Source organism: Schistocerca serialis, chromosome 4 (genome assembly GCF_023864345.2).
Source record: "Schistocerca serialis cubense isolate TAMUIC-IGC-003099 chromosome 4, iqSchSeri2.2, whole genome shotgun sequence".
NCBI lineage: Eukaryota > Metazoa > Arthropoda > Insecta > Orthoptera > Acrididae > Schistocerca > Schistocerca serialis.
This window is the reverse complement of record NC_064641.1, coordinates 513,225,866-513,246,602: the sequence shown is the minus strand read 5'-3', so window position 1 is coordinate 513,246,602 and position 20,737 is coordinate 513,225,866. Positions and strand designations below refer to the sequence as shown.

Genomic DNA, 20,737 nt, shown 5'->3' with positions numbered 1-20,737 from the left:
CGTTATTTGCAGCAAGTGAATCGGACCAGTACTGATTATGATTAACAGGGGAAACAGAATGTATACAAAGAAGGAAGACACCGTGAGTGGAACAGGTATGTTTGGTGCAAGGGAGAGCGTCACGGAAATGAAGAGAACCTGTTTGACAAACGCTCGAAGATTGCTACCAATTTACGCGTGAAAGCCTAGATACAAAGTTAAAAAAAACAGTGTTAAGAGAAGAATCCTGAAATATAGTTCAAACTCCTACTCATCGCTGTCTCAGGAACTACAAAGACTAAATTAATAACAACAGGCATGTAAGCAGTTTTTGTTCCAGCTCTCCATACTCGATTGTAGCAAGAACCAAGCATGTGGTAAGTGCTTAGTACCCTTGCTATTTTGTCGAAGAATGGAAGGTAATTTTATTGTAGATTCGAAAAGGACGATCTCGATTTTCGGGACAGCACCACCGGTAATATTAGTCGCAATTAGGAAAAATGAATTCGTTGATTTGAGGAAGGCGTTTGGTCGTATGGAGTGGAACAGAATATTTTCTAGTCTTAGTCAAGATGGTATAGGCTACAGGCATAAAAAGATGATCCATTTTCTTCATGCGAAGACGACTCAGGGCGCCCGCATAGACGGAGGAGGTGAAAATCTGGACAAAAGTAAGACAAGATATCCCATTGTTACTGCAGTAATCTAAGTCATCTATTGGAGAGAGTTTAAGAATTGAAACTTATCCTAAAGTTGGAATTGTTCGTCACGAATAGAAACTGTATCACAGTATCTGCTAACGCAGTGCAGCAAGAGGATATGCAAGCCGTAAATCGATTGCAAATAACGTAAACATTAAATAAAACAGAGTAGCAAATTATCATGAACCTAGAGTTTGTTCTCCGTAATAACGAAGCCCTCAAAATCTAGCTTCACGAAAGCAACAGTGAAACGCCCTGCACATTCATTCTTCTAAATGGTTTACTATTTTCCAGCCACGATTTCCGCAAACGGTTGCTCCACTGAAAGAAGTAGTACCCACAATGTTCAGATAATACTGATGATCCGCAGCCAGCTGGTAGCTGGGAGGGTGTGCGCAACGCCACCTCATACGGCAGCGACTGCGTGCAGAACACGGGTGACGGCTCCGAGGACTGCCTCTACCTAAACGTGTACGTGCCGGGCGTACCGGAGGAGGGTGCAGGGCTGCCCGTGCTCTTCTGGGTGCACGGTGGAGGGTTCGTCTACGGCAGCGGCTCAGACCAGGAGCATGGGCCCGACTTCCTTGTCTCCTACGGTGTCATACTCGTCACCATCAACTACCGCCTGGGGCCACTCGGTACGATCAACGGTTCCTAAGACATGAGTATGTTTCACAGATTACACTCAGCCTTTAGCTTCTACTCCTTTACGTGTCATATTGCAAAATCCATTGTTTTGCACGCCTACGCTATCTGATCATAAGTATTCGGGCATTCCTGTGTAATGTGTAGTTGACCACAACATGTCACAAAAGGTCGACCCGACAGCATCAAATTTGGTAGGAAGTTTTGTAATGTCAGTAGAGAAGCAATCAGAGGTAAATAGATGTGTCAGAAGAGCTCAGTGAATTCGAACGTGAACTAGTCATTGGATGTCATCTGAGTAACAAATCGCCCAGGTTCATTTTAACCATTCTAAAGTTTCCCAAGTTGACTGTTGGTGAAGCGACTGTGAAGTGGAAACGCGAAGGAATAACCACAGCCAAACCAAGACTAGACAGACCTAATGTTTAGAATGTCGGGCATTTAGGAGGGTGGTTGTAAAAAATTGCGTGGAATCATCGGAAGAAATCACTCACGAGATCCAGCAGTGCTACTAGCAGCAGACCAGCTAGCACAATGACTGTGTTTAGGGAGCTAAAAAAAGTGGGGTAAAATGGTGGAGCATCTCCTATTAAGCTACACATGTCTGTGTGCGATGCTTGGGGCGGTGTAAAGGGTGACGCTACTGGACTTTGGATAACCGGCAACGAGTGATTTGGAGTGACGAATCATGGTATACCTCTGAGAATCCGATGGATGGGTTTGGTTTTGACGAATGTCTGGAGAACGTTACTTGCCATCATGTGTAGCGGTAACAGTGAAGTGTGGGAAAGGGGGTGCTGTGGTGTGGAGGAAGGACAGAAAAATTCGGAGACAATAATTGTATCAGCACGACACTTACCCTATGATGAGGCAACATCTTTGGGGCAATAGTTTGTGGACGATAACATTCCTGAGATGGAGTGGACTTCCTTGAGTCTAGGTCTGAGCTCAATGGAACACCTTTGGGATGAATTAGAATGTGGACTTCGTTCCAGACACCAGTGTTCGACATTACTGCCTTCTCTGCTTTCCGTTCTTGGGGAAGAATGTGCTGCCATTCCTCCGCAGATATTTAAGCACATCCTTGAAAGTCTCTCCAGCCGAGCTGAAGTTTTCATAAAGGCAGAGGGTGGACACACCTCGTCCACTAATAGGGTGTCCCGATACCTTTGCTCATATAATGCATGTACCTTTCCACAAATGTCATGCTCACTCTGATCGATCAGAATCGAAGTTACTGAACTAATTTTGTCGGTAATTTGTGGTGAACAAATTGAACAGGTATAATACTAAGAAGCGATATGAAATGAAACGGATGCATAAAGACAGAGTGAGGGAAGATGAATGGATAACTTAAATTTGTTAGAAGGGCTTTGTGAATGTTAAACTGCAAAGGAAATCGCATACAAGTGCTGCCAATGATACTGTATAATTTCAGAATTTGGTGTCCTTATCAAGTGGACGTGACAAAAGATATCGAAAAAATTCAGGGACGCATTGATAAGACTGGAACAGATCGACATACCCCATACCATAGTTAACAGAGATGCATGAGGAACTTAAATGGGAATCTTTGGAAGAAAGGTGACTCGCCAGATTTATAACTCCAGTATTTGAGGAAGGCTGTGCAATCATTTTGCTGCCACCATAGCATATCCCGCGTAGAGAACATTAGAATAACATAAAGAGAGTTAGCAGGGCGTATGCAAGAGGACTTCTGTGAAGAATGGAAAGCAGGCGCACGATACTGGAGAAAGTTAAGTAGTAAGAGTGGATTCTGAGCCTTTACTGGGACGTGCCCACATCGCCAATGTCGTAACGTGGAAGTTACGCCAGTTCAAGTGGTAGGCACTCGAGCACCCGTCCTAAAGTCCTGATGTTTTCCCATGCAGTTATCACGCTTTCAGTTCCTTAAAAAAAGGCCTTGAAGGGTCGAAGATTCCTGTCAGACGAAGATGTGGAGCAGGGAGTTAAGGAATGGTGAATCGGTGGGGTGATTGCCTCAATGCCCATGCCGATTTTGCCTGACTGGCGCACCGATTCTAGTATTTACAGCCTTCGAACGGAGTGTTTTTGAACGCCCCTTATATAAAGTCCAGAGTAAGTCAAGATCCGACATAACTTGCGTATTACAAAACTACTGTAGTATTTTAAGGAATGTCATTAAAATGTTCAGAAGTATGCACGTCCTGACAATAATAGGTAATGCAGATTATAAAAATAAAACTACATGGTTTATTGTCAAACAGGAGACACGAGAGACAGAACAGTCAGACAATGTACAAGATACCATAACAGTTAAACTAAATGACAAGTTGCGAGAACTTCCAACAATTAATTACTGGATTTAGAGAAAAATAAAATTAAATGATTCAGCTGAAGAATTAAGAGAATGTATTACAGATGTCATTTCAGACAACGTGAAGCAACTAGAAACTACTCCAACATTCTTCACTGAAATTAATAGAACTATAAAAATTCTAAAAAAACAAAAGCTCAGGTGGTATTAATGGAATATCAGACAGAATTCTGGGAAGTTGTTCCAACTTAATTAGTAATGCCCTTAGTGATACATGTAATGCCTCACTGACACAGGAAATTTTTCCCGACAGGTTAAAATATGCAGTTTTTAAACCTTTACACAAGAACAGTGATAAGACAGACTTAAACAACTACTGCCCAGTTTCCTTACTGACATCTTTTTCCAAAATATTCGAAAAAGTAATCTACTCAAGATTTGTCAGACACGTAGGGAGAAATAGTTTATGTAGCATATCACAGTTTGGATTCCAGAAGGATTGCTCGACTGAGACTGCAATTTACATATTAACTCATCAAACAGGACAAGCCTTAAATAATAAAATATCGCCAATTGGTATTTTTTGTTATTTTTCCAAGGCATTTGATTGTGTAGATTATGTTACTCTGTTAGAAAAACGCAAGTTCTTGGGAATTGTCAGTTTTATGCACATCTTTTTGTCTCATACTTAACAAACAGAATTCAAAAAGTTGTACTGAATTATTCAAACAGTATTGGAAGGAGAGAAAATTTTAGTGACTGGGGAGAAATCACAATGGGAGTCCCACAGCGCTCAATTTTGGGTCCATTCCTTTCCTTATGCAGAGTCCCCCACAAAAATGATTACACACTTTAAGGAACGAAAAGTATTACTTACGTGTTTATTAACAGAACGACGAGCGGTCCCCGCAACTACGTCAGTCAATGTTACAGTGGAGATCGCTGCACATGTCCCTGTAATCTCCTGGCGAAGTTCCTCCAGCGTGCGTCGCTTTCGTCGATAGACGTTATCTCTCACAGTTCCCCGCAAGTAGAAGTTCACAGGTGTTAGATCTGGCTACCAAGGAGGGAACTCAATAGGCCCTCTTTGTCCAATCGAATGCCCCAGAAAATTGTTATCCAGGAAAGCTCGCACTGCTAGGTGGTAATGTGGTGGCGCTCCGTCCTGTTGGTAGAAGACTTCTTCATCAGCTCCATAAAGCGCGCGTATACCTGGCGAAATATATGTGCGTAACATTTCCAGGTACACTTCTCCAGTGACAGCAGCATCAAAGAAAAATGGTCCTACTAAGCCCTTAGATGATAGTCCACACCACACATGAACCCCTAGTAGATTGACCGCATCATCCACGTAAACATGCGGATTTTCCTGTGCCCAGTTCACACTGCTATGCCGATTCACGGTTTCATTACGTTTAAATTGTGCCTCCTCACTCCACACTACCTTCGTCATAAACTGTTCGTCATCATTTACCGTTTTCTGATACCATTCGCAAAATTGCATTTGGCGATCAGGATCGTCATCATTAATCGCGTGCTGTCATCGTGGAATGTAAACTTTCCACTTGACAGCTTTCAGAATTCTTCGTACACTTGTACTGCTAACCCCCACTTCAAGTGCACATTGCGTAGCAGACTTCTGTGGAGAATTAACAAACCTTTCCAACACGAGAGCCGACAAAGCAGGACTTGCAGCTGTACGCTGTCTTCCTGATCTTCCTTTGTGAGTATCGCAAATCGCTCCATGCAATTCAAACTTGTCGATCATGCATTTAATTCTTAGGCGGGTTGGCGATTCTGTTTCAGACTCCCGCCTCCACTGACGTTGCACTTCAACGACATTATCAAACTTTAAAAACCACTTCACAATACATATTCGTTGTTCAAATGTTAAGCGTGCTCTAGCCATCTTGTTTTCTCAATACTGAGATGAAAGTACTAATATCTGTTGAGCCAAAGACCATACTACAACACACTCGTAACTCAAATCGAACGACAATAACGATATCTCGGTAGAGCCAGACAAAGAGTGTATACATTTTTCTGGCGGACTCTGTACATTTAGTGAGCTTCTACTTACCATTCAACAAGCAGAAGTGATACTTTTTGCAAACTATGCTACTGTCATAATAAATCTCATTAGAGAGAGAACAGCTTAAAAGATTGTAAATGATATTTCCCAAAGAATTTTGACGTGATTTTCAGAAAATGGATTCTCTCTAAAGTAAAAAAAAACACACGCACAATATATTCAGTTCTGTACAATAAACAGAGCCACACCAACAGCTGATGTAACACATGGGCAAGAGTAGGTAAATAGGGTAGAATGCTCGAAAATTTTGGGTGTGTGTATTAATGAATACTTGAACTGGAAAAAGCGTACTACAGAGCTTCTCAAACAATTAAGTTCAGCTTCTTGCGTTCGTCATATAATTGTTGACCTTGGGAACAAACGAGTTAACATCCTGAGATATTTTCTATATTTACATTCAGTAATGTGCTATAGATTAATTTTCTGGGGTAAGTCGTCACTTAGGAAACAGTATTTATTGCACAAAAGTGAGGAATAAGAATCATGTATAGTGTTCACCCACAGACGTCATGCTGATACGTCTTCAAGTAGTTGGGCATTTTAAATGCGCCATCACAACAGAAATATATTCGCTAGTGAAATTCGTCGCGAATAATCCATCGAAATTTGAGAAGAACAGTGATCTTCATATCTAAAACACAAGAGCGAAAAATGTCCTTTATTACTCCTTATTAAAGGTGTCAGTGGCTCAGAAATGATTTCAATACGCAACAACAAAAATCTTTGATCACTTGCCCAGTAACATAAAATGTCTGGCAGCAATAAAGCAAATTTGAAATTTAACTTAAAATCCTTTCTCCTGGCCAACTCCTTCTATTCCATTGACGAATTTCTAATTAAAAACCGGAGGCCAGTAAAAAACCGTGGTTTTCAAATGTAGTTGCTTGAATGGGACTAAAATAATAATATGCTTGTTGTGTTCATTAATGTTAACAGTAATCATGTAAACGTATCGAATAAACTGAGTCGTTCCACATCATTTCGATGAAATAATCATTCAAATGATCTATGGGACACGAAACTAACTAACTAATTAAACAACCATGTATGCTTTCGTGTCAAAGACACATGCGCAACTTTCTTATAATAGAGGCCTACATACGTAACTGTCGAAGCAACGTGGCAGCACTATGTACCTGCATGGATGCGGAAACCTCCCATTATGTCACTATAATGTAAGCTTTCCCTTGTTTTGCTAAATAATCTCACCAAATGCCAAAAATTGTATCTTTAAAATAACAGAAATCTTTTCTTTTTTTTAGAATCGCTGTCCAGTTGCTCCAGTGCTCCGCCTATAATTTCGTCAGCATCGATGGGACCATATTCATTAACTTTTTTTCCTCTTTCTGTCAACTGTACCTGTTATGTTTCATTTAGAAATGAGCTTACTATGAAGGTGTGTGGATGGAAGGAAGTAATGCCTTCACTCTTGGAACAGCTCTTTTTACCCTGCAGAACAGCCTCTATCAGTGGAGTGTGGACGAGTAACAGTGCCAAATTTCACTGCAGGCTTCCTGAGCACAGGAGATGAAGTCATTCCCGGCAACGCAGGTGTCAAGGATCAGCACCTGGCGCTGACCTGGGTGAAGCAGAACATCGCCAGCTTCGGTGGCGACCCAGACCTCGTCACCCTGCAGGGGCAGAGTGCGGGAGGCAGGGCCGTCTCATTACATCTCGTCTCGCCTCTTTCCTCAGGTTAGTTCGTAATGTCATTCAGGGGAAATTAATATTGATCTGGTGACTTCCGTAAATGAAAAAAGGCTATTATCATTGGATTAGTTATTTTCCAGGTCTACCTTTTAATCGCAAAGAACGTACGGCGAATAGTATTTCAAATGTCAAGATATATGGCGTGAACGCCGGCCGCGGTGGCCGAGCGGTTCTAGGCGCTTCAATCCGGAACCGCGCGACTGCTACGGTCGCAGGTTCGAATCCTGCCTCGGGTATGGATGTTTGTGATGTCTTTAGGTTAGTTAGGTTTAAGTTGTTCCAAGTTCTAGGGGACTGATGACCTCAGATGTTAAGTCCCATAGTACTCAGAGCCATTTGAACCTTTTGAACCATGGCGTGAACGCAAAGAACGTACGAGGAAAAGTATTTCAAATGTCAAGATATACGGCGTGAATCAGCTAAGCTGTTAACCTCAGATATTTCCTGAACCATTTAAGATATCGTAATTCTGTATTCGCCCAAATAAAATGTGAAACGGTTCTCACTGAAAGATGTATAGTTTCTTTTCGTGTCTATATAAAGTACAGAGATATCGGTGTCAACTTAGCTTTCTCAGGTGGCAGTAACTGTTGCTTCTGGTATATACCTCTAAAAGAGGCAAATTAAACGACATTTCAGCGCTTCACTTTTTAAAATCCGTGTAGTAGATTCCGCAAACTGCGATATTTAGAATTTAGGATTTACCTACCTATTTTGAGCATGAAAATGACTGCTATTGTATGCCGAAGTTCGTGTTGTTATTACAATTGCAGGGTATTCAGAATAAAACTGAAAAATTTTTCAGTCTGTTATGCTGGGAAATAATTGTTAAGAAAAAATTCGACACATTTTGCCGCTTACAACTTAACTGACATTGAAGTCAGTCATGCCTTTGCGTGCACAAATTCAAGTGACCCACCAAAGACGGTGTCGCCAAGTGCGGTCCTCGTTTGGTTTTCTATAATCGACCAAGAGAGCCATATAAAAACTGGAGAGGGGACAGTAGAAAGGATCGGAACACCTGACAGTAATCGTATCTAGCGAGCAGCATGAATTTACTCGTACAACGGTCTAGTTGGCTAACTTCAATTATAATTAACTCGGAAACAGCGAATGTATCGAATTTTGTTCTTAACACTTATTTGTGAGCCCAGCCTATCCTGTAGCATTCTTGCAAGCTGTGTACCCGCCAGGCTGGTGGGGCTCTCCAACTTCACGCAGCTGAAAGAGTCTACAAAAGCGAAACAATGGAGGAAAGTTTAATTTAAAACTGGTACTAATCACACTTAAATACATGCGGTTCGACCGACTCACCATCTGGAAGTCTAAGGGCGTGGCATCTACGTCAAAAATTGGATGGATTTGTAAAGTGGAGAATAGAGGAAGGGATAAAGACTAATGTTGCGTGATGACTTTAATGTGAATATACAGAGTGAAATTACAAAATTACATAAGCAATAGCTACAAAAAGGAAATAAAAAAGGATGTGATTGTAAACGCTTCCTCAAAACTCCATTTAGGTCACCAATAGTTTGAAAAGCGCAGCGTCTACTGCAATACACGTTTGCAACGTCCTGTTTCTGCAGTGCTTAAGGCTATTGTCTGCGGTAATTGTCTCGCAGAAGTGGTGTATAGAGGTTGGCGTCAGGCAAGGAATGTTCACTGTGCAATAAGATGCTTAAAGACCAAAGCACCAGACCACAAGGGTTCCTCAGTTGAAGAAGGTACGAAAATGAATATGTCATAAAGTTACAATAAACACTGGAATTTTAAATAAGTATCTGACTCCCGCGATTAAACTGGCAATAGGATGGCATGGCCCTAGAAGGCAAACTCACTGCCTTATCTCTGTCTCTTCATTCTTTCCCTGGCAGGATGGCATGGCCCTAGAAGGCAAACTCACTGCCTTATCTCTGTCTCTTCATTCTTTCCCTGGCTGCTTCAACGTCCTCTTTATCTCTCTCTGTCAGAGGGACTGAATCTTATGCCAGAATGCATCTCCTGGTTGCTCACAGACTCTCCGACTGTTACGATATATCAGCGGTGTCACTGGCGCTTCAGTCTGCAGTTCCATCCAATGGCTGACCGACGTTTCGAGACCACGCCTCTGAGTCTTTGTGCAGGGTAAAAATTTCTCATCTTGTTGCGGCCGGTATGTGATTCAGGAACTCTCGTGTTCTTCTCACTTGTTCACGTTGTGAGAGCTCCCGGCACTGGCTGCCATTTCCCCAGCGAATTATTCAAGTGTTTGGGTGATTTTTTCGCGGTGTCCAGGAAACAACTACACAACAATAAAACCGCATGTTTGTTACGGGAAAGCCTGCGCTTCGTCAGTGTCTGCGAATTATCAGCATCCCTCTTGGTGCCCGTCGCACTTTACACAGGGTAGCACTTACCGAGTAAGGGGAACATTTCAGAATCCGACTACGTGCAGCCTATATTTCATTCACATGTCTTCACGCTTCTTGCATTTCATCAAACTTCATGCAGGGCATTACTTCTCAAGCAAGCCAGATACTTCAATACTGTCTCGCTTCTGAGAATCTCATGCACCGTTTGCGACCTACGCATTCGTCTTGTCCTCAGTGCCCAACGACGAATGAATAGGCAGAACTGAGACAGTGCTGATCAGCTTTCGGTGCCAAGGAAACATAACGTAACGTAAACGAAAAATCAACAGCGACATGGCAACAAATGAAATGCTGTTTCAATAAATTTCTTTTGCTTGTATTATTGTACCATGATGTATTAAAACTACTGATGTTTCAACTGCTGTCATAAGCATCCTTCATCAGGACGATTACTTGCGTGTGGGGTTACAGCTTTATACAGGGTACTTCAAAGTCTTTGCATCAGACATCTAGTGGCGATCGATAGGACAATACTTTTGATAGATACAAAATGCTCGTTGACGCTAGGTGCCTTTTATTATTAGTTATGCCCCTGAAAGGCGACAGGGTGTAGACACTCTGCTGTGCGCGTATTCATTGTGTGTTGTCTGTAATATAGTCATCTGCTCCAAGTGAAAGGGGTCAGGTCAAGCAAAATTAAAGTTTCTGATTCGTTTCTAAATTACTTTTATCCGCTTACAGACTAGACGCTCATTCCTAAGGGTTTTTGTTGAAAGTCACTCCATCAAATTCCTGGTGTCGGTAGTATCCAGATGCAGCACACCTGGTTATCACACCACGCTAGACTGGTGAAGTCTAACAGCTAACGTTGAGCGAACATTTTGTCTCTAGTAAAAGTTGTTCACCATGAAGTCTGACGGAAAGAGTTTGAAAAACCATGTAGGTGTTATAGTGGGAGCGGTTGGTTAGAGAGATAAACCTTTCGTAGTGCATGAATATGGTCATCAAAATGATCAGCGAAAGCTTATCATAAATTGAAAAAAAAAAACAACCACTTCCACTGGCGAAGGTGTATCATCACTGCCAACTGTTAGTAGCTGTGAACAGTAGCAGATTATTAACGTTGCATCCAACAGTGGTACCAGGCATCATCATGAATGTAAATGTCGTCAGTTGGTTATTGTTGTGTTATACTGCAGTAAGGCTATGGTTGACAGCAGTACAGCTATGGTTGAATCAGTAAAGTTCTACGAATGTCTTAGAGTGGAACGGGGAAACTCCAGTTATAACTGTGTCTTCGAGGACAGAGAAAAGTAGGAGTCACTTATCAGAAAGGTAAAATCACTAAAATCTGGACCTAAGAGGAACGGCCATGGCTACAAGTTTTTGAAGAGACATGACGTGCTCCAGGCGAATGGAATAACGAAATTAATACAATGTGCTACTGAAGAAGTCAGGATTAAGTAATATGTTTACGATGAAAAACTGTACGACATTCTACATGATAATCATGTAATGATTGGCCACAGTGGATGTGACCAAAAGATAAAATGATTAAAGTCAAAGTACTGTTATATTAACCTTAGCTAATATGAGCCTTGTTTACAAAAACATAAAGGTCAGAATAAAGGAATAGTAGTAAATCCCATGCTGTTCAGAGAGTTAAAATTCAAATTTCAAGTCAATTTCATAGACTTCCAATCGCAACCACATGGGGACTACGTATTCGTAACGGTTTTTCATAACCAGCTCACTAAATTCGTTGTTCTCAGGCCACTGAAGTACAAAACAACTGAGGAAGTATGTGACAGCATTACTGACATTTTTACAATGTTAGGCGCTCCCACAGTGTTGCAGTCAGACACTGGTCGTGAGTTCGTTAGCAAAATAATGAGTAGTTTAACTGAACTAGTCCAGTTTTGAGATTGTGTGTGGGAAATAATTGTTAAGAAAAAATTCGACACATTTTGCCGTTTACAACTTAACTGACATTGAAGTCAGTCATACCTTTGCGTGCACAAATTCAAGTGACCCACCAAAGACGGTGTCGCCAAGTGCGGTCCTCGTTTGGTTTTCTATAACCGACCAAGAGAGCCATATAAAAACTGGAGAGGGGACAGTAGAAAGGATCGGAACACCTGACAGTAATCGTATCTAGCGAGCAGCATGAATTTACTCGTACAACGGTCTAGTTGGCTAACTTCAATTATAATTAACTCGGAAACAGCGAATGTATCGAATTTTGTTCTTAACACTTATTTGTGAGCCCAGCCTATCCTGTAGCATTCTTACAGACAAAGCCAGGCCACTGGCAGCGTAAATGGCTCTGAGCACTATGGGACTTAACATCTATGGTCATCAGTCCCCCAGAACTTAGAACTACTTAAACCTAACTAACCTAAGGACATCACACAACACCCAGTCATCACGAGGCAGAGAATATCCCTGACCCCGCCGGGAATCGAACCCGGGAACCCGGGCGCGGGAAGCGAGAACGCTACCGCACGACCACGAGCTGCGGACACTGGCAGCGTAGAACGAGCAAATCAAGGCATAGAAAATATGCTAAGCACATGGATGCAGAAACGCAACAACCCGGAATGGAACCATGCACTAAGGTTTGTGAAGTTAATGAAGAGCTGTGCTGCACGTTTTGAAATAAGAAGGTCCCCGTACGAAACGATGTTTGGATGCCCTCCTAAACGATGTTTGTCTTCATAAAGTGTACCTCCTGAAGCGTTGGCGAACGTTCACTCTGAGGACGACCTCGAAAATGTAACAAAATCAGATGAGGGGTGGAGGTCAGAAAGGGACTGAAACGTTGAAGGACAATAACCATAGAAAGTCTCTAGTGCAAAAGGATAACATACCAACAGGAACAGAAATTGAGATCAGAGAGGAAGACTGATTCCAGACAATAATATATAGTGCCTAACTGGTTTAGATGGGTCATCTCGCGCTCATAGAAACACAGAACTTTTGCCTACAAGTGCTTAGAAGAACAAACTCAAAGAATGCAACAGTGCTTAGGTCCTCGTTTGCTACCAGTGGAAAAGGGATGTACAGTGCGAGTTCCAGATCCCGACTTCTACCAAAGAAGAGGAGATGCAAGGTGGATCTTGGGTGTCGTTCTGGAGACAACGGTTGATGGTTTCTACCTAACCTGGACGAGAGATAATGTGTTGAACCAGCTTTACGCAAGCTAGCAGGTTGTTTTCAAAGATTTCGGGAAGGGAAGATACGATATGCGATTATGACTACGACTGCGACAACATTTTGTTTCACGTCCCGCTTCAGTACTGGCCCTCTCAGAATAATCTCAGAGGAGGAAGTTCCAGCAAAGAAAACTGTTGCTCTGAAGACAATTGGGGCGTCTCAGCCGACGGGAAGCGGCCTGAGATTCTTCAGATGCCACTTTTACCACATACGACAGACTCTGAGAAGCTTTTGCAAAACGAAAAATGTGTTGTGTAGCTCTAAGTGCTATGGTGGACGTCAGTGCTGCAATAAATGGATTTTCTATAATATGACAGTTTTCAAACTGCAGCTCATAAAATGCAACTTTCGAAATATGACTGTCCTTCGTTATTGCAACCTCTTGGTAATGAAGGCTTATCTTCACAAGCCATGGTGCACTATCCCTAGTGAATGTATATTGTTTGGTAAAACTGGAATTAATAATCCACTTTCACTAAACAGGTCAGTGAAGGTGCACAATTGCCAGTGATGGTATACTTTCCCTCAAACTTTCACTTCCAGTATAACATATATATTATTGGGTACCTACACCCAATCCCCCCCCCCGCCCCCCCCCCCCCCCCCCGCCCAGTGTCCGCAGCTCGTGGTTTCGCGGTAGCGTTCTCGCTTCCCGGGCATGGGGTCCCGGGTTCGGTTCCCGGCGGGGTCAGGGATTTTCACGTGCCTCGAGATGACTGGGTGTTGTTGTGTCGTCTTCATCATCATCATTCATACCCATGACGGCCGGAGGAGGCAATAGCAAACCACCTACGCTAGGAGCAAGTACTACTTGTGACTGAGGGGGCCGTTCATGGCAGAGGGCATGTGTCACATTTCTGTGGTGCCAGGTGGGTCAGTCAGTAGATCAGGTTCCACTAGGCATTACCTGTACCTCAATAGGTATGGGAAGGGGAGGCTGACAAAGCTTATAGGTGACAGTGTAGTGGGTGGCGGTGGGATCGCTCACGGAAAAATTCCTGTAGTAGTTGGTGTTAGAGCTGCACCTTTTTTTTAGATAGAAGTCAGCTGATAGGAATACCTAATTAAAGGAAGTCCCTCCAACTAAGGGCTCACATTCAGAGGACGTCATGTTTCCAAGTAGAGAAGCAATTATCATATTTCATCAAAATATAAGACTAATTGGGATAAAATTAGTGAACTGCTCATAGATGTTGACTGAAATTATTGGTATGTCGGAACACCACTTAAATAATTTGACAATTCAGAGGCTTCCTTCACCAAGATACGGATTACCTGGCTGTTTTTCAAGGTGTTCCTTGTGGGATGGTGGAATGGCTATGTATGTAGAAAAAGAAAAAAACAGTAATACGTTAGAGTCCATAGATGTATCACGGCACTGCACTGAACATATATTTGAATGTTGTGCAGTGGCGGTTGAATTTAGTGAAACTAAACTTCTAATTGTTGTTGTTTATAGGTCCCCTAACTCTGACTTCAGAGGATTTCCGCTCAAGCTAGAGAGGGTTCTTGATTCACTTTATAGGAAGTACCAGAAATTAGTTATATGTGGTGACTCCAATATAAATTTTGTATATGATGGTGCAATAAAAAGGATGTTGGTAGATCTCATAAATTCTTTTGACCTGATTCAGATTGTGTTTTTTCCAACTAGGGTGCAGAGGAAGAGTAGCACAGCCATAGACAATATTTTTATTCATTCCGCATTACTAGACGGGAATTCAGTTAGTAAAAGGGTGAATGGTCTTTCAGACCATGATGCACAAATTTTAACGCTAAAAGGTTCAAACAAATGTCACATGTAATTACGAACTATGTAAGTAAGGTAATCCAACAGCAATAGAAAGTTTTTTAAACCTTGTCAAGGAACAAGAGTGTCAGCATGTTTATAGTGCCGATAACATAGATGATAAATATAATGGCTTTCCTTAACATATTTCTCATGCCCTTTGAGAGTTGCTTTCCATTAGAACGTTCCAAACGGGTTACCAGCAATAAAAGGCAGCCTGGGTAGCTGAGTAGTGGGATAAAGGACATCATGTAGAAAAAAGTGGGAATTATAGCAAAATCTTAGAAGTGGTCACAATCAAGCGACAGTAAGCCATTACAAGCAGTACATTAAGGTGCTTAAAATATTATTAGGAAGGCAAAGAGTATAAGGTACGCAAATAGAATAGCTAATTCACAGGATAAAATTAAAACCATATGGACAGCACCACAAGGTCGACAATATAAAGCCAGTTTGTAGTAAAAATATTTCTTACTGATAAATCAGAGTATGTACAGTATTTAACAATCTTTTCTGAGAATTGCTGGTGTATAAAATAAAAATTTAGTTTCTGCAGGGAATCTTATAACTTTCTTGGCAAATGCCTTTCCGAGATTGATGTCTGAAACACTCCTCTGTGATATACGCAAGGGGGAGATTGACTCAATAATTAAATCACTGAAGACTAAGGACTCTCATGGTTATGATTGAGTGCCTAGCAGAATATTAAAATACTGTGCTGCACCTGTTAGTCCTGTATTTAGCGATATTTGTAATTTTTCCTTTAGGAATGGTCAGTTTCCTGAACGATTAAAGAACTCAGTAGTAAAGCCGCCTTATAAAAGGGAGAAAGGGATAATGTAGATAATTTTAGACCTATTTCTATGCCATTAGTGTTAGCTAAAATTACTGAAAAGGCTATGTATGTAGGGATAATTGATCATTTTATATTACACGATTTGCTATCAAATGTACAGTTCGGCTTTAGAAGTCACTTAACAACTGAAAATGCTATATTCTCTTCTCTCTGTGATGTACTGGATGGGTTAAACAAAAGGTTTCGAACGACAGGCCTATTTTTTGATTTAACTAAGGCGTTTGATTGTGTTGCTCACAAAATATTGCTCCAGAAATTGGACCATTACGAAATACGGGGAGTAGCTCACATTTGGTTCACCTCTTACTTTAGCGACAGACAGCAAAAGGTCATTATTCACGTTGTTGAGAATGGCTGTGATGTGGGGTCTGAGTGAGGTACGGTCAAGTGGAGGGAGCCCAGGGATCAGTGTTGGGGCCACTCCTGTTCCTTATTTATGGAAATGATATGCCCTCTAGTATTACGAGTAACTCTAAAATATTTCTGTTTGCTAACGACACTAGCTTGGTAATAAAGGATGTCGTGTGCAACATTGGCTCGGTTTCAAATAGTGCAGTTCGTGACTCAAGTTCATGGCTTGTAGAAAATAAACTAACTCTAAATCACAGTAAGGCTCAGTGTTTAGAATTTCTAACAAACAGTTCAACAAAATCTGATGTTTTAGTTTCACAGAATGGGCATATTATTAGTGAAACTGAACAGTTCAAATTTCTAGGTGTCCAGATAGATAGTGTACTGTCATGGAAAGCCCACGATCAGGATCTTGTTCAAAGACTTAATGCTGCAATTTTTACTATTCGTACGGTATCTGATGTGAGTGATCGTTCGACACGAAAATTAGTTTACTTTGCTTATTTTCATTCACTTATGTCGAATTGTATTATATTTTGGGGTAACTCTTCCCATTCTAAAAGGATATTTTTGGCTCAGAAGCGGGCGATTCGGGCAATAAGTGGTATAAGTTCACGAACCTCTTGTCGACTCCTATTCACGAATCTGTCTATTTGGACGTTGGTCTCTCAATATATATATTCCTTTATGTAATTTCTTGGTAAAAATATTAGCTTATTCCCAAGAATAAGCAGCTTTCACTCAGTTAATACTCGGCAGAAGTCAAACCTGATTTTTTTCGGGCTTCCTTAACTCTTGTGCAGAAAGGTGTGCAGTATACTGCTGCATCCATATTCAGTAAGCTACCACTCGAATTCAAAAATCTTTGCAGTAATCCACGCGCTTTCAAATCGAAGCTGAAGAGTTTCCTCAGCCGGCCGTTGTGGCCGAACGGTTCTAGGCGCTTTAGTTCGGAACCGCGCTACTGCAACGGTCGCAGGTTTGAATCCTGCCTCGGGCATGGATGTGTGTGCTGTCCTTAGGTTAGTTAGGTTTGTCTAGGGGACTGATGACGTTAGATAATAAGTCCCATAGTGCTCAGAGCCAATTGTACCATTTTTTGAAGTTTCCTCATGGGTCACTCCTATTCTGTCGAGGAGTTCCTTGAAAAATTAAGCTGATTCTTGTTGTATTGTAGAATGCGTTTACTTAAATTTATGAACTGACTTTTTCGGGTTCATAAACATTCTGTTTTTATCTGTTATTACTTAGATGTTGTAGTTTCATGTACTGACACGTTCCCTGACCGTGGATATTTGCTTCTCAATTTGGTCCTACGGAACTTGACGTGTAAATAAATAAATACACGATCCACAGAACCTAAGTCACAATTACTACACTTACATTCTGCACTGACCAGAGTGGCGGCTGTTGATATCCGTATGTGGGATAGGCAGCGATACTACAATATGCTTACACTCCAGCACAGAAATGTTTTCGAATTCTGGAAGAGAATTGCGAAAAACAACAAACTAGGTCCCAACAGTCCTGATGATTGGAGTGAGGTTTGCCGTACAACGAATACAGTCATACCTAGATGATGACTTCATGATCGTACTATGAAAATTAGACCAAACAGGAGAAAATACAAGAGTCTGATCCATGTGCTAGAAAACATATGTTGTTGTTGTTGTGGTCTTCTGTCCAAAGACTGGTTTGCTGCCGTTCTCCATGCTACCCTATGCTGTGCAAGCTTTTTCATCTTCGAGTAACTCGTGCAACCTACATCCTTCTGAATGTGCTTAGTGTATTCATCTCTTGGTCTCCCTCGACGATTTTTACTCTCCTCGCTGTCCTCTGATATTACATTGGTGATCCCTTGATGCCTCAGAACATGTCCTACCAACCCATCCCTTCTTCTAGTCAAGTTGTGACACAAATTCTCTTCTCTTCAATTCTATTCAGTACCTCCTCATTAGTTACGTGATCTATGCATCTAATCTTTAGCATTCTTCTGTAGTACCACTTTTCGAAAGCCTCTATTCTCTTCTTGTGTAAACTATGTATCGTCCATGTTTCACTTCCATACATGTTTACACTCCATGCAAATAAGGGACCGATGTCCAAACAGTTTGGTCCCTTCCCCCCTCTTTTAAACCAACCAATCCATCAAATACGTTCAGGAAAGACTTCCTGACGCTTAAATCTATACTCGATGTTAACAATTTTCTTTTCTTCAGAAACGCTTTCCTTGCCATTGGCAGTCTACATTTTATATCCTCTCTACTTCGATCATCATCAGTTATTTTGCTCCTCAGACAGCAAAACTCATCTACTACTTCAAGTGTCTCATTTCCTAATCTAATTTCCTCGGGATCACCTGTTTTAATTCAACTACTTTCCATTATCCTTGTTTTGGTTTTGTTGATGTTCATCTTATCTCCTCCTTTCAAGACACTGACCATTCCGTTCAACTGCTCTTCCAGGTCGTTTGCTATCTCTGTCAGAATTACAATGTCATAGGCAAACCTCAAAGTTTTTATTTCTTCTCCATGGATTTTAATTCCTACTCCAAATTTTCTTTTGTTTCCCTTACTGCTTGTTCAGTATACAGATTGAATAATACCGGGGACAGGCTACAACCCTGTCTAACTCCTTTTCCAACCATTGCTTCCCTTTCATGCCTCTCTACTCTTATAACTACCATCTGGTTTCTATACAAATTGTAAATAGCATTTCGTTCCCTGTATTTGACCCCTGTCACCTTCAGAATTTGAAAGAGAATATTCCAGTAAACACTGTCAAAAGCTTTCTCTAAGTCTACAAATGCTAGAAACATAGGTTTTTCTTTTCCTTAACCTATCTTCTAAGATAAGTCGTAGTGTTTGTATTGTCTCACGTGTTCCAACATTTCTACGGAATCCAATCTGATCTTCCCCGAGGTCGGCTTCTACCAGTTTTTCCAGTAAAGAATTCGTGTTAGTATTTTGCAGCTGTGACTTGTTCAACTGATATTTCGATCATTTTCACACCTACCAACACCTGCTCTCTTTGAGATTGGAATTATTATATTCTTCTTGAAGTCTGAGGGTATGTCGCCTGTCGCCAGATGGAGAGTTCTGTCAGGGCTGGCTCTCCCAAGGCTATCAGTAGTTCTACTGGAATGTTGTCAACTCCTGGGGCCTTGTTTCGATTCAGGTCTTTCAATGCTCTGTCAGACTCGTCACATAGTATCATATCTCCAGTTTCATCTTCATCTACGTCCTCTTCCATTTCTATAACACTGGCCTGCAGTACCTCGCCCTTGTATAGACCTTCTATATACTCCTTGCCCCCTTTTCCTTTCCCTTCTTTGCTTAGAACTGGTTTTCCTTCTGAGCTCTTGATATTCATACAACTGGTTCTCTTTTCTGCAAAGGTCTCTTTAATTTTCCTTCAGGCAGTATCTATCTTACCCATAGTGATATATGCCTCCATATCCTTACAATTGTCCTCTATCCATCCCTACTTGGCCATTTTGCACTTCCTGTCAATCTCATTTGTGAGAGGTTTGTATTCCTTTTTGTTTGCTTTATTTTCTGCATTTTTATACTTTCTCCTTTCATCAGTTAAATGCAATATCTCTTCTATTACCCAAAGATTTCTACTAGCCCTCGTCTTTTTACCTACTTGATCCTCATCTCTCAAAGCTACCCATCCTTCTTCTACTGTACTTTTTCCCCAGTTCTTGTCAATATTTCGCTAATGCTCTCTCTGAAACTTTCTACAGCCTCTGGTTCTTTCAGTTCATCCAGATATCATCTCCTTAAATTCCCACCTTTTTGCAGTTTCTTCAGTTTTAGTCTACAGTTCATAACCAATAATTTGGTCAGAGTCCACATCTGCCCCTTGAAATGTCTTATAATTAAAACCTGGTTTCTATAATCTACCTGAAACCTTTGAGTATCTCCAGGCCTCTTCCAAGTATACAGCCTTCTTTCTTGATTCTTAAACCAAGTGTCAGCTAAGATCAGGTTATGTTCTGTGCAAAACTCTACCAGGTGTCTTCCTCTTTCATTCCTTACCCCCATTCCATATTCACCTAATACTTTTCCTTTTCTTCCTTTTCCTTCTATCTAATTCCGGTCCCCCATGACTATTAAATTTTCGTCTCCCTTTTCTATCTGGATAATTTCTTTTATTTCATCATACATTTCATCAATCTCTTCGTCATCTGCGGAGCTAGTTGACGTACAGACTTGTACTACTGTGGTAGGCGTGGGCCTCGTGTCTATCTTGGCTACAATAGTGCGTTCACTATGCTGTTTGTAGTAGCTTACCTGTAATCCTATTTTTTTATTCATTACTAAACCTCCTCCTACATTGCCCCTATTCGATTTTGTATTTACAACCTTGTGTTCACCTGACCAGAAGTCTTGTTCCTCCTGCCACTGAACTTCATTAACTCCCACTATATCTAACTTTAATCTATCAATTTCCCTTTTAAAACTTTCTAGTCTACCTGCCAGATTAAGAGATCTGATTCCACACTCCAATCTGTGGAACGCGTTTTCTTTCTCCTGATAACGACGTCCTGCTGAGTAATCCCCGCCTGGAGATCCGAATGGGGGACTATTTTACTTCCGGAATATTTTACCCAAGAGGACGCCATCATCATTTAACCATACAGTAAAGCTGCATGTCCTCGGGAAAATTTATGGCTGTAGTTTCCCCCCTGCTTTCAGCCGCTCGCAGTACCTGCACAGCAAGGCCGGTTTGGTTAGTGTTAC

The 20,737-nt window shown here is 41.4% G+C and overlaps 2 protein-coding genes across 8 annotated transcripts in view; both read left to right on the top strand.

Annotated features, from left to right (window-relative positions):
* The window catches only part of LOC126475236 (pyrethroid hydrolase Ces2e-like), a 212,224-nt gene that overhangs the window by 141,048 nt on the left and 50,439 nt on the right, over positions 1 to 20,737 (top strand). The window lies entirely within an intron of this gene.
* Positions 1 to 20,737, top strand: part of LOC126475237 (venom carboxylesterase-6-like) — a 51,255-nt gene that overhangs the window by 23,471 nt on the left and 7,047 nt on the right. Inside the window, exons 3-4 of the mRNA XM_050102924.1 lie at positions 1,043 to 1,318; positions 7,226 to 7,411. Coding sequence (XP_049958881.1) covers positions 1,043 to 1,318; positions 7,226 to 7,411 — 462 coding nt within the window. The remainder of the gene's footprint in view (positions 1 to 1,042; positions 1,319 to 7,225; positions 7,412 to 20,737) is intronic.